The sequence below is a fragment of the Schistocerca gregaria genome, chromosome 4 (assembly GCF_023897955.1).
Source record: "Schistocerca gregaria isolate iqSchGreg1 chromosome 4, iqSchGreg1.2, whole genome shotgun sequence".
In the NCBI taxonomy this organism is placed as follows: domain Eukaryota; kingdom Metazoa; phylum Arthropoda; class Insecta; order Orthoptera; family Acrididae; genus Schistocerca; species Schistocerca gregaria.
The window spans coordinates 46061689-46077045 of NC_064923.1; the positions used below are offsets into that span (position 1 = coordinate 46061689).

Sequence of the window (15357 nt, forward strand, 5' to 3'; positions counted from 1 at the left end):
TACACATCGGCATCCGCTCCGTGTAGGGTTAGATCCACTTCTTCTTGTCTATGAGTCTTATTCTTGAAGCTGAAATTCCTTTTCACAAATTGTAGCTTGAAATGCAACATATTGCGTATAGAATTATATGAAAGTTTTCAGCAAAGCAGCTGAGATAATACTGAACTGTCTAGACTTTGAAACGTAGTACTGGTATCTACAACTATTGTTGAGGAAAATTAATGCCTTAGGATGATATCCCTTTGCAGACAGAAAGATGCCGTGGCCGCCAGGGATGACACCGAACATGAAGAAATGCCGGTGCTCGGTAATAATTTTCACGTTGTCTTCAGCTATCGTGGTGCCTTGGATTACTACCACGGGGTTATTAAGCCTCAAAGCATAATATTGTCCACAATGGGTGCGCGTCTGTTGCACGCTACGTGTCTCGAACAGCCGTTCGCTGGATGACGGTGTATACAGACACCACAGTCGACCAAGTGCAACAAGTAACGTGACTCTTCCATCACGTTTTCATTGACGTTACTTCATTTTTCGGTCAATTTTCTTCTGACTAGTTTGAGGCGTTTTTCTCTCCTGTGCCATCCTTTATATTTCACAATAGCAATTGCAGCCCACGATCTCAATTATATGCTGGATGTACACTACTGGCCATTAAAATTGCTACACAAAGAAGAAATGCTGATGATAAATAAGTATTCATTGGAGAAATATATTATACTTGAACTGACAAGTGATTATTACATTTTCACGCAATTTGGGTGCATAGCCCTGAGAAATCAGTACCCAGAACAACCACCTCTGGCGCTAATAGCGGCCTTGAAACTCCTAGGCATTGAGTGAAACAGAGCTTGGATGGAGTGTACGGGTAGCTTCAACACAATACCACAGTGCATGAAGAGTAGTGACGGGCGTACTGTGACGAGCCAGTTGCTCGGCTACCATTGACTACACGTTTTCAATTCATGAGAGATCTGGAGAATGTGCTGGCAAGGGCAACAGTCGAACATTTTCTGTATCCAGAAAGGCCCGTACAGGACCTGTAACATTAGTCGTGCATTATCCTGCTGAAATGTAGGGTTTCGCAGGTATCGAATGAAGGGTAGAGCCACGGGTCGTAACACATCTGAAATGTCACGTCCACTGTTCAAAGTGCCGTCAATGCGAACAAGAGGTGACAGAGACGTGTAACCAATGGCACTCCATACCATCACGCCGGGTGATACGACAGTATGGCGATGACGAATACACTCTTCCAATTTGCGTTTACCGCGATGTCGCCAAACACGGATGCGACAATTTTTGCCATTCGTGCACTCAGGTTCGTCGTTGAGTACACCATCGCAGGCGCTCCTGTCTGTGATGCAGCGTCTAGGGTAGCCGCAGCCATGGTCTCCGAACTGTCAATCCATGCTTCTGCAGAAGTCGTCGAACTGTTCATGCAAATGGTTGTTGTCTTGCAAACGGCCCCATCTGCTGACTCAAGGATCGAGGCGTGGCTGCGCTATCCGTTACAGCCATGAGGATAAGATGCCTGTCATCTCGACTGCTAGTGATACGAGGCCGTTGGGATCCAGCACGGCGTTCCGTTTTACCCTGCTGAACCCTCAGATTCCATATTCTGCTAACAGTCATTGGATCTCGACCAACGCGAGCAGCAATGTCTCGATACGATAAACCGCAATCGTGGTAGGCTACAATCCGACCTCTATCAAAGTCGGGAACGTGATGGTACGCATTTCTCCTCCTTAGACGAGGCATTACAACAACGTTTCACCAGGAAACGCAAGGCAACTGCTGTTTGTGTATTTGAAATCGGTTGGAAACTTTCCTTATGTCAGCACGTTGTAGGTGTCGCCACCGGTCCCAACCTTGTGGAATGCTCTGAAAAGCTAATCATTTGCATATCACAGCATCTTCTTCCTGTCAGTTAAATTTAGCATCTGTAGCACGTCATCTTCGTGGTGTGGCAAGTTTAATGGCCAGTAGTGTATTGAAACCTTCCTCTACAGTATCTATCCTCTGCAGCTCCCTCTAGAGCCTATCCTCCTGTCCCTTCTTCTTGTCATAGTTTTCCATATAATCCTTTCCTCCTGGGTTCTGCGGAGAATCATTCCTTACCTTACCAGTCCACCTATGTTCAGCATTGGTCTGTAGCACCACATCGCAAATGTTCCGATTCACTTGCGCTATGATTTTCGCACAGCCCGTGTTTCACTGTCACACAACGCTGTGTGCCAAACATACATTCTCAGAAATTTATTCATCAGATTAAGAACTATGTTTGACACCAGTAGACATCTCTTGGCCAGCAACGCTCTTTTTGCGAGGGTAGGTCCGCATTTTATGTCCTCCTTCCTCCGTCCCTAGCGGGTTGTTTTTGCTACCTATGGTATCGGCATCTATCTGATCGACCGCTTTTTCAAACACACGTGCGGCCAGTTATGTCGTCGCTGTGTATCCTACAGCCGCCACCGCGGCACGAAAGCATTTCCGCGAACTATTACGCCGATGCCGGTAAGATACAAGCATCCCCCCTCCGGAGCTCCATTCATGGACTGAGTTCATTTGGTATTTTTACCAACTGAATAACACTTGCAGACTTTCAAAGTTGTCAGGACGTAACATCATATGAATAAACACTGTATTGCCGAGAGAAAGGTTTATAAATCTTTTATATCTTTAGGTGTTTCAGCATTCATTGTTACTGTAAGTAACTGATGCTGCAAATGCAGCAACGAAGTTAAGTATTGTTTTCACTATTTGACATTAGGTGTAGAATAAACTGGCTTAAATTCAAAGAAATAGTATCAGAGCAATTGAGAGATTTATACCAAATAAATTTTTGAACATACACTCCTGGAAATGGAAAAAAGAACACATTGATACCGGTGTGTCAGACCCACCATACTTGCTCCGGACACTGCGAGAAGGCTGTACAAGCAATGATCACACGCACGGCACAGCGGACACACCAGGAAACGCGGTGTTGGCCGTCGAATGGCGCTAGCTGCGCAACATTTGTGCACCGCCGCCGTCAGTGTCAGCCAGTTTGCCATGGCATACGGAGCTCCATCGCAGTCTTTAACACTGGTAGCATGCCGCGACAGCGTGGACGTGAACCGTATATGCAGTTGACGGACTTTGAGCGAGGGCGTATAGTGGGCATGCTAGAGGCCGGATGGACGTACCGCCGAATTGCTCAACACGTGGGGCGTGAGGTCTCCACAGTACATCGATGTTGTCGCCAGTGGTCGGCGGAAGGTGCACGTGCCCGTCGACCTGGGACCGGACCGCAGCGACGCACGGATGCACGCCAAGACCGTAGGATCCTACGCAGTGCCGTAGGGGACTACACCGCCACTTCCCAGCAAATTAGGGACACTGTTGCTCCTGGGGTATCGGCAAGGACCATTCGCAACCGTCTCCATGAAGCTGGGCTACGGTCCCGCACACCGTTAGGCCGTCTTCCGCTCACGCCCCAACATCGTGCAGCCCGCCTCCAGTGGTGTCGCGACAGGCGTGAATGGAGGGACGAATGGAGACGTGTCGTCTTCAGCGATGAGAGTCGCTTCTGCCTTAGTGCCAATGATGGTCGTATGCGTGTTTGGCGCCGTGCAGGTGAGCGCCACAATCAGGACTGCATACGACCGAGGCACACAGGGCCAACACCCGGCATCATTGTGTGGGGAGCGATCTCCTACACTGGCCGTACACCTCTGGTGATCGTCGAGGGGACACTGAATAGTACACGGTACATCCAAACCGTCATCGAACCCATCGTTCTACCATTCCTAGACCGGCAAGGGAACTTGCTGTTCCAACAGGACAATGCACGTCCGCATGTATCCCGTGCCACCCAACGTGCTCTAGAAGGTGTAAGTCAACTACCCTGGCCAGCAAGATCTCCTGATCTGTCCCCCATTGAGCATGTTTGGGACTGGATGAAGCGTCGTCTCACGCGGTCTGCACGTCCAGCACGAACGCTGGTCCAACTGAGGCGCCAGGTGGAAATGGCATGGCAAGCCGTTCCACAGGACTACATCCAGCATCTCTACGATCGTCTCCATGGGAGAATAGCAGCCTGCATTGCTGCGAAAGGTGGATATACACTGTACTAGTGTCGACATTGTGCATGCTCTGTTGCCTGTGTCTATGTGCCTGTGGTTCTGTCAGTGTGATCATGTGATGTACTGACCCCAGGAATGTGTCAATAAAGTTTCTCCTTCCTGGGACATTGAATTCACGGTGTTCTTATTTCAATTTCCAGGAGTGTATATTGTTTTGGAACTTCATGAATTACCTCGAAGAAAACGGTCTACTGATACACTGCCAGCATGGGTTTAGATAACATCGTTCCTGTGGAACACAACTAGCTCTTCATTCACATCAAGTGTTGAGTGCTATTGACAGGGATTTCTGAACCGATTCCGCATTTCTAGACTTCCGGAAGGCTTTTGACACGGTTCCACACCAGGGGCTCCTAGTGAAATTGCGTGCTTGTGAAATATCGTCTCAGTTATGTCACTGGATTTGTTATTCCCTGTCAGAGAGATCACAGTTCGTAGTAACTGACGGAAAGTCATCGATTAAAACAGAATTGATTTTAGGAGTTCTCCAAGGTAGTGTTATAGGCCCTTTGCTGTTCCTTATCTATGTAAATGATTTGAGAGACAATCTGAGAAGCTCGGTTGTTTGCAGATGACGCTAGGTTTATCAACTAATAAAGTCACCAGAAGATCAAAACAAACTGCAAAACGATTTAGAAAAGATATCTGAATGGTGCGAAAACTGTCAGTTCACCTTAAATAACGAGAAGTGTGAGGTCATCCACGTCAGTGCTAAAAGGAACTCATTAAACCTCGGTTACACGATAAATCAGTCTAATCTAAATGTTGTTAATTCAACTAAATACCTAGGTATTACAATTACGAACAACTCAAATTGGAAGGAACACATAGAAAATGTTGTGGGGGAAGGCTAACTAAAGACTGCATTTTATTGAGAGGATACTTAGAAAATGTGACGGACCTGCTGAGAACACTGCCTACACTACGCTTGTCCGACCTCTTTTAGAATACTGCTGCGCGGTATTGGATCCTTACCAGATAGGGCTGACGGAGTACATCGAAACATTCAAAGAAAGGCAGCACGTTTTGTATTATCGCGAAATATGGGAGAGAGTGTCAGAGAAATGAGACAGGACGTGGACTGGACATCATTAAAAGAAAGCCGTTTTTCGTTGCGACGGATTCTTCTAACGAAATTGCAACCACCAACTTCCTCCCACGAATGTGAAAATATTTTGTTGACACCGACCTATGTAGGGAGGAACGATCACCACAATTTTTTTCCGCGCGCTATACGAGTTAGAAAGATGTGAAGATGTGAAGGTGGTTCGATGAATCCTGTGCCAGACACTTAAATGTGATATGCAGAGTATCCAAGTAGATGTAGACGTTGATTCAAATCCTCTGTTCATAAACATCTTCCGACTCCTGTATCCACCAAAGACCCACACAGCGTGTGAGTAGGACACAACACTACCTATCTATCAGAATCCTTCACTTCACCTATTTCATTAACCCCTATTATGATGTTAACTTTCTAGTTGTAGTCTTTTCTGCTGCTTCTCATTAATTTCTGTTTTTCTTTTATTTACTCTCAATCCATAATCTCTACTCATTAGATTTTTATCCCTTTCAACATATCCTGTAAGTGCACTTCACTTTCATTGAAGATAGCAGTGTCATCAACGAATTTTACGACTGATATCCTTTCACCATGAATTTTAATCTCACTTTTTATCCTTGCTTTTACTTCCGTCATTGCTTCTTAGATATGCCAATTGAACAGTAGAGGCGAAAGACTACATCCCCGTCTTACAAACTTTTTAATCCGAGAACTTCGTTCTGAAGCAGGTACAGTGGAAGCTGTTACTGATTTGTTTGACTGATGGGACTGCTAAGTGCTGCACCACCTACTGCACTCCCCTGACTTAAGTCCTCGTGAGTTCAACTCGATTTCTAAACTGAAGAAAACACTTCACGGCATTCGCTTCAGAACTGCTACAAATTTGTCGGGCAATAGACCGCGCCGCTCGAACTGTGACACAACTGGCACTGCTAAGAGTATCCTACGTCTTCCACATCGATGGCAACGGGTTATACACAATGCTTGTGACTACTTTGAAGGGCAGTAAAACTTTGAAACACGTATCTATTTTTTACGTACTGTAAATAAATAGTTTCCACTATTAAAGTTCCAACACTCGTTTATTAGCTATCTTTACCACAGCTTACCCACTTTTCTCTCGGAATTTCGAACACCTTGCCTAATTTGACACTGTCGGACGCTGTTTCCCCGTCGACAAGGGCTATCCATTGTAACACGGTCCTACCTCGCAGGTCCTGTGCCCAGTGCGATGTCGCTGGGTCAATGTTCTTGTTGTTGTTGTTGTGGTCTTCAGTCCTAAGACTGGTTTGATGCAGCTCTCCATGTTACTCTATCCTGTGCAAGCTTCTTCATCTCCCAGTACTTACTGCAACCTACATCCTTCTGAATCTGCTTAGTGTATTCACTTCTTGGTCTCCCTCTACGATTTTTACCCTCCACGCTTCCCTCCAATGCTAAATTTGTGATCTCTTGATGCCTCAAAACATGTCATGGGTAAATATGGGAACACGATGGGGTGTCTGCCTTAGGGCCCCATTTCCAACGATGTGCGCTGAACGGGGGCTCCGAAATGATTATGCTTGCACACGCACTGTACTTTGTCGTCAATTCTGTCACAACCGCCACCGATACTAATTTACGCAGTAGGAAAGCCTCCAGCCTCTCCGCCTCCTGTGGTGAGGCGTGTGGCGTCCAACACAATCTCGAATACTCGTTGTTTCATTCTCCTCCAAAGTCTTTCCCTAGGTGCCCGCGACAGTAAGAAGTAAACAGTCAACCAGTTTCTTCATTGGCGAGATGCCCGGTCCGAGGCGCCGTGTCATAACAATCTGTCCTGCTGTTCTGAGACATAATTTTTGGTCAGTGAATAATGGTGAAAGCAGGAGAAAAAGAAAACTTGCGTATTCCACAGATACACATATCTCTGGACATTGTGGCTGTGGTTAGAGAGAGGAGACTGATATTGGACAGGGACGTTGTGCATCGAGAAGGCTAAATTACTAGGCAGGTGGTGCAAGAAGACATCAGAGGCAACACTCCAGGGAGAAGACCACGGCTGAGGTGGACTGACGGGATCAGAGAGGTTATGTGTAAGATGAGACTAGATGGAGAGGACGTCATGGAACGAGGAAGATAGGGGAGGCCGAAAACTGGCTGCTATTTGTGTGGCCATCCTAGTAGTAAATCACTACAAGAATGATTACCCATTCATCTCTGCTCCGCATATACAGGGTGGTCCATTGATAGTGACTGGGCCAAATATCTCACGAAATAAGCATCAAACGAAGAAACTACAAAGAACGAAACTTGTCTACCTTGAAGGGGGAAACCAGATGGCCCTATGGTTGGCCTGCTAGATGGAACTGCCGTAGGTCAAACGGATATCAACTGCTGTTTTTAGAACAGGAACTCCCATTTTTTGTTACATATTCGTGTAGTACGTAGAGAAATATGAATGTTTTAGATGGACCACTTTTTTCGCTTTGTGATAGATGACGCTATAAAAGTCACAGACGTAAAAGTACGTGGTATCACGTAACATTCCTCCAGTGCGGACGGTATTTGATTCGAGATACATTACCTATGTTAAAATGGATCGTTTATCAATTGCGGAAAAGGTCAATATCGTGTTGATGTATGGCTATTGTGATCAGAATGCCCAACTGGCGTGTGCTATATATGATGCTCGGTATCCTGGACGACATCATCCAAGTGTCCTGACCGTTCGCCAGATAGTTACGTCAACCACGACGTGCAACAAATGATGATGCCCAAGTAGGTGTTTTAGCTGCAGTCGCGGCTAATCCGCACATCAGTAGCAGACAAATTCCGCGAGAATCGGGAATGTCAAATACGTAGGTGTTGAGAATGCTACATCAACATCGATTGCACCAGTGCCATACTTCCATGCACCTGGAATTGTATGGCGACGACTCTGAACGTCGTGTACATTTCTGCCACTGGGAAAGAGAGTAATTACGGGACGATGACAGACTTTTTGCACGCGTTCTATTTAGCGACGAAGCGTTATTCACGAACAGCGGTAACGTAAACCGGCATAATACGCACTATTGGGCAAAGAAAAATCCACGATTGCTGCGACAAGTGGCACATCAGCGACCTTCGCGGGTTAATGTATGGTGCGGCATTATGGGGGGAAGGGTAATTGGCCCCCATTTTATCGTTGCGAGTCTAAATGGTGCAATCTATGCTGATTTCCTACGTAATGTTCTACCGATGTTACTACAAGAGGTTTCACTACATGACAGAATGGCGATGTACTTCCAACATGATGGATGTCCGTCACATAGTTCGCGTGCGGTTAAAGAGGTATTGAATAGCATATTTCATGATAGGTTGTAAGTAGGCTGTTTAGGTTCTATTATTGGTAACGCCACGTAGCGCACTGTATGAAAATCACTACCTGTGCTGTGTGCAGTCTGTGGCTGGGTGGCATTGTTGTAATATTCGCTATTGTAGTGTTGGGCTGTTGGCTGTTAACAGCGCGTAACGTTGCGTAGTTGGAGGTGAGCCGCCAGCAGTGGTGGATGTGGGGAGAGAGATGGCGTAGTTTTGAAATTTGTAAGACTGGATGTCATGAACTGCTGTATACATTATGACTTTTGAACACTATTGAGATCCAGTATATAATAATAACGTGATATACTTCCAAAAAAATGAAGGAGCACAAAAAGACATTTCCCTTCACAGGAAATGCATACATAATTTTATTTTCAAGTTCTTGGTAATTTATTTCATAGAATAATTTTTTTTGGTGCACCACTTTAAATATATAGACATTAAGATGTGAATATACATTTCTCTTATCTACATTGTTGTCTTTAGTGTACTATTTTTTCTGCTTGTGGGTTTGTCATGTTTAGGTATAAGTTATTACATTTATTGTTGCTTCCTTTGCTTACTTGCATTTTTTTGTCATTGCTGTTTGTATTAATTGTTTTGTGCTGCCGCATTGCCTCCTCCCTTCGTTAAGCATCTGAGCTGAGTAGATTTAAGGTAGCTTAAGAGGGGGTAGACTATATAAGAGAATGAGTTGCGATGAATTGGAAGGAATGCATTGAGAAGCTATAAGAGAATGATTTGGCCAAAAAAGTATTTTGAAAGAGGATAGGAACAAAAAAAAGTAGGTTTTAGGGACAACAGGTTTAGGTAGTATTTTCTGGGAAATAAATGATGAGGTAAGATATTGGAAAATAAATGATGAGGTAAGAAATATGTGAACATATAAATACAAAAAGCATGCTTGGGTAGGATTTTTTTGGTGGAAACAAATGTTGAAATAAGATGTAAGATCTCTGGAATGAAGTTTTGGGTTGGACAGCAGTACCAAATGTTACCCTGAAAACAAACCGAGTACTTTCGTTTTGTGTTATCCCACTATGTGTTTGTATACCCTTGTGTATTTGTTTTCTCCCTGTCTCTGTGTACTGTTTCATAGAATTTTTTCTCTTCTAATAATAAGCTACATTCACTATGATGAGGAATACTGTTATCCTCAAATAAAATTTGCATTAATAACATGTTATTTACTTCGTAAAGATGTTTCCACATTATTTATTCTGTTTTGTTCTAATGCTCATGTGTGAAGTTGATGTTTCCAAAGTTATTCTGATCTTTTATGTATGTACTTATGTCATAATTTTTGTAACACTGATGTATTTGTTATTTCAATTCTTTTGTAAAGCCCCTATTACTACAAATGTTATCTGTATTGTTATGTTCTTTAATGATGTATTTTGTACCTTTGTTATTGTATTCTTATGTTATAAAAGTGTAATTGACACCAGTTCATCAAATTGAGTAACTTGTAAATTACATTTCATTGCACACGTTTCTGTTGGTCATAGTATATGGGTAATATGTGAGAAGTAGGGACTGATAGTGTTTGCACGTGTGTTAATAATTCAGCAAGGGACTGGATAACAGCATTGCTGGTTCTAAGGACATTTGAAACAAATTCTTTGTGAGTGGACAAGTGGTGGTATATGGGCTTGCTATATTCTCTGCAAGACTCTTCGATGGTGATTGTGCACCTGCACAGTTGCAACAGATGGCTGCTGGCCGTCTCTACAAGGAGTACAGTGGGTCTGCACCTTTGAGGACCCACCAATACCATTATTTCTACAAGGACTGCAGTGGGTCTGCACCTGTGGTGGCCCGTAATCTCTACCAGGACTACAGTGGGTACCTATCGATATTCTTCAAAACTTCGACTGACTCTGCTGTGGGTTTGCTCTGTTGTGGCCCATTACCTGTCTGCATATCAAGAGTCAGCACTGTATGTCCGTTGGAAGGACAACACTACTTCTTCAAGACTGCATGGAAATCCACTACTTCTGTGTGCATTTTCTTTTACTACTCAGACTTTGAGAAAAACATTGCAGTTTTACTTTGATGAATGATCAGGACTGTCTTTATGGACTGTGAGAAAATTTTAGCTTTTCACCAACATTGTATCGATAAGTGTGTGCATTTCATTTCTTTGTTATTGTAATTATGAAAAAAAATTTCAAATCTGTATTGGCCACTGCCCAAAACAATTTGTAAATTTGTTTGTGGGGAGCATGGGGGCTATGTAAGTAGGCTGTTTAGGTTCTTTTATTGGTAACGCCACGTAGCGCACTGTATGAAAATCACTACCTGTGCTGTGTGCAGTCTGTGGCTGGGTGGCATTGTTGTAATATTTGCTACTGTAGTGTTGGGCTGTTGGCTGTTAACAGCGCGTAGCGTTGCGCAGTTGGAGGTGAGCCGCCAGCAGTGGTGGACGTGGGGAGAGAGGTGGCGGAATTTTGAAATTTGTAAGACTGGATGTCATGAACTACTCTATATATTTTGACTATTAAGGTAAATACATTGTTTGTTCTCTATTAAAATCTTTCATTCGCTAACTATGCCTATCAGTAGTTAGTGCCTTCCGTAGTTTGAATCTTTTATTTAGCTGGCAGTAGTGGCCCTCGCTGTATTGCAGTAGCTTGTGTAACGAAGATTTTTGTGAGGTAAGTGATTTGTGAAACGTATAGGTTAATGTTAGTTAGGGCCATTCTCTTGTAGGGATTACTGAAAGCCAGATAGCGTTGCGCCAAAAAATATTATGTGTCAGTTTAAGCACATTCGTGTATAATTTTTCTAAGGGGACGTTTAAAGGTGAATTGGTCGTCGAAGCACCATACCATGGCCCACACGTTCACTGTATGTGACGTCCCGGGATTTCTTTCTCTGGGAAAAGTTGAAGGATATTTGCTATCGTGATATACCGACAACTCCTGATATCATGCGTCAGCGCATTGTCAATGTATGTGCGAACATTACCGAAGGCGAACTACTCGCTGTTGAGAGGAATGTCGTTACACTATTGACAAATGCATTGAGGTTCACGGACATCATTTTGAGCATTTGTTGCATTAATGTGGTATTTACAGGTAATCACGCTGTAACAGCATGCCTTCTCAAAAAATGGCTCTGGGCACTATGGGACATAACTTCTGAGGTCATCAGCCCCCTAGAACTTAGAACTACTTAAAGCTGACTAACATGAGGACATCACACACATCTATGCACGAGGCAGGATTCGAACCTGCGACCGTAGTGTGCGTCCTCAAAAATAATAAGTTCACAATGGTACAAGGATCACTTTGGAACAACGGAAATAAAATGTTCAAACGCACCTACGTTCATTTTATTCCTTTTTTGTTATTTTATACCTGCACATACATCTGGTAGGCTGGCAGCATCATTCTTCGGCCTTAGAGGAGACAATGATAAAAGACAGAGAGAACACTCAGAAATGACAGAATGGTGGGTAAAAACCAGTAGACATAAAATACAAAACATGGATCCGTTCACACTCAACGAGAAATCAACACCTAAGTTCAATATTTTAATTTAAAAAACCTACCTGATTCCAACTGTTTTTCTAAAATTGTGAGCCATATGTTTGCGACTATTACAGCGTCATCTGTCACAAAGCGGAAAAAGTAGTCCAACTAAAACATTCATATTTCTTTACGTACTACACGAATATGTAATAAAAAATGGGGGTTCCTATTTAAAAAAACTCAGTTGATATTCGTTTGAACTATGTCAGCGCCATCTAGCGGGCCAACCATAACGTCATCTGGTTTCCCCCCCTCAAGCTCAAGAAGTTTATTTCTTTGTGTTTTTTTCGTTTGACGCTTATTTCGTGAGATATTTGCCCGGTCACGATCAATGGACCACTCTGTATACTGTCCTTACCGCGTCACTTTCGGTAGGTGGTGGTCATAAGGCTTCGGCTCATCAGGTAAGGCACGTACGCCATAGAACTTTTAGGGTGTGCTGATGAAAAGTGTGGCCACGTAACGATGTATTTTACCGAGAGAGCTGTGTCGTCTACGATCATGTCACCTCTCGCCACCTTCGTGAAGCTCCTCCCTCTTTCCTCTCCACCCTGGCCAGGCTCTACAATGTAGTCCTGTCCACCCGCTACTGTGTAAAACCTCCCGTACCCTAATGTTCCTTAAACCCGGCAAACCGCCATCCGTTGTCTGCTCCTACTGTCCCATCAGCCTTACGCTGTCTTCAGCAAGGTCCTGCAATCCATCCTCACCCGCCTCCTTCCCGTTACACAGTGTGGCTTTCGGCCGTCCTTCTCTTCCAATGACCTTCTCCTTCACCTCACCCATCTCCTCTCCGAACAGCTTAATTCCCGTAGTTCCGCGCCGGACGCGATGGTCTCGCGGTTCTAGGCGCTCAGTCCGGAATCGCACGACTGCTACGGTCGCAGGTTCGAGTCCTGTCTCGGGCGTGGATGTGTGTGATGTCCTTAGGTTAGTTAGGTTTAAGTAGTTCTAGGACTGATGACCACAGATGTTAAGTGCCATAGTGCTCAGAGCCATTTTTGAGCCGTAGTTCCGCTATCTTCTTCCTTCTTGACCTTGAACGAGCCTATGACCGCGTGTGGCATTCCGGTCTCCTCTTCAAGGTCCAAACCATCGCCCCTCCTATTAACTACGTCTGATCGGCTCCTTTCTTTCCCAAAGTCCTTCCTAAGTCACCATCCACAACACGGATTCCTACACCTTTTTCCCCTCCGCCATTGAGCCCCATGGCTCCGTCCTCTCCCCCCTTCTGTACCTGTTATATACGGCAGACATGCCGCCGCCTTCACCCCGATTCACCTTTTCCAGTACGCCGATGACACTGAATTACTTGCCCCTTCCCCCACCCTGCAGCGCTCCGAACCCCTCCTCCAATGCCATCTTGGCCGGTTCACTGCTTGGTGCAACCAGTGGTTGCTTAAGGTCAATCCTACCAAAACGCAGGCCATTACTGTAGGGAAAAGCACCCCTTCTTTCCGCCTCCTCGATTTCTACATCACCATTTATGCCGTCCTATCGCCCTCACCTCTACCTTTAAGTACCTTGGCGTCACCCTCGACCGTCGCCTCTCCTGGACCCCCCACCTTGTGACGATCCAAGCCAAGGCACCCTCCCACCTCTGTCTCCCCAAACTCCTTTCCGGCCAAACTTCGGGTCTGGACCCCACCACCACCCTCCATACCTATAAATCCGTCATTCGCCCTATCCTTTGCTACGCCCACCCTGCCTGGATCTCTGCTCCCCCTACCTTTTACAAATCCCTTAAGATCCTAGAACGCCATGCTCATTGCCTCGCCTATCACATCTGTCTCCCCTCCCCCACGTGGATCCTATACGACCTCGTTCCCTTCCCCTACTTCCTCCTTTTCCTCGAACGGATACGGATCCTCTACACCTCACATAAACTCGATCCTCCTCACTCGCTGGTTTCTCCCATCTTCTCCTGCCACCATCCGCTGCCACGCCTGTACTTCCGTGTCACACCTGCTCTCCATACCTCCACTCTCCACACCCTCTCTCAAGGTGGCTTCCGCCAGCTCCCACTCCCTGATGATGCCCTCCTCCCCTCCATCTATCCCTCCTACCAACTTTGATCCTCCCTCCCTCCTCCTGTGTCTTGTTCCTATGGGCACCGTCTCTCCCTTCTCTCCCTCCTCCCTCTCTCCCCACTCCTCCCCCGGGCTTCCCCGCCCCTATTCCTCCGCTCCTACTCCCGTCTCCTCTGCCAATGGCATCTTTGCTCCCCCCTCTCCCCCCCCCCCCCCGTCACCCTTGTTCCCCTCTCGGCAGATCCCTGGACTCGTACACGCTACGTGGACATTCGCGCGCCGGAGATCATCGCCATCAGTTTCTCGTGTAAGTGCTGTCGAGTTTGTGTTAGTGTTCACCGTTACACTCCAACGTTCATCTGTGCCGTCGAATCATCAGTGTTTGTGCCCCGTGCCAACGTGTTTCAGTGCAATTTTCGTCGAGTGTGAACGGCTCCGCGTTTTGTATTTCTGTGTCTACCGTTTTTTGCCCGTCAATCTATCTATTAAGTATCTTCTTCTTGTCTTTTCTCATTGCCAACTCGATGGCTGAAGAGCAGCGTAAGATGCTGCTGTCAGCCTACCTATTTATATATAAAAATTACAATAAAGGAAAATAAAACTGTCGTGTGTCGCGATGCAGCGCCCGCTGGAACAAGGTGCCGAGCGCCAAGGCACTGGGGGAGTTCGAGCTGCTGCTGGACGAGGAGCTGGCGGCGGTGCACGAGCGCGCCTACTGCTCTCCCAGGGCGGGGCGCTGACCTGGCGGAGGCGCCGAGCCACCGCAGCCAACCACCCTCTGCCTCGCACTGCCACCACACGTCGGCTGAATCGCATCAGGCGTCTACCTGTCCCAGTCTGAACAAAATCTTCTGAAAATCAAGAGTCAAATGCAGTATTGGAATCGTTATGTGTTGTTAAATACTGACAATGGCACTGTTTCCGTACCGCCATTCTAAATGTCAAGTCGTTAAAACACAAACGTCTCATACACGCTGAATGTAGTTAGCAAAATGATCATGTTACAATAAAAAATTTTGTCATCTTCTCCTTTTAGAAATTGTTTCCATTGCACTTGTAAATTTGAAAGCCTGCTGTATTGTTCAGAAATTATTCTAAATGATCAATTAAAATACACTACTGGCCAAAAAAATTGCTACACAATGAAAATTACGTGCTACAGACGCTTCCCCCGACAGGAAGAAGATGCTGCGATATACAAATGATTAGCTTTTCAGAGCATTCACACAAAGTTGGCGCTGGTGGCGTCACCCACA

General features: G+C 45.4%; 1 protein-coding gene across 1 annotated transcript in view; it reads left to right on the forward strand.

The window, feature by feature from the left end:
* Positions 1–14841, forward strand: part of LOC126266790 (polyglutamylase complex subunit TTLL1-like) — a 96547-nt gene extending 81706 nt beyond the window's left edge. The window contains exon 8 of the mRNA XM_049971333.1: positions 14724–14841. Coding sequence (XP_049827290.1) covers positions 14724–14841 — 118 coding nt within the window. The remainder of the gene's footprint in view (positions 1–14723) is intronic.
* Positions 14842–15357: the final 516 nt, after the last annotated feature.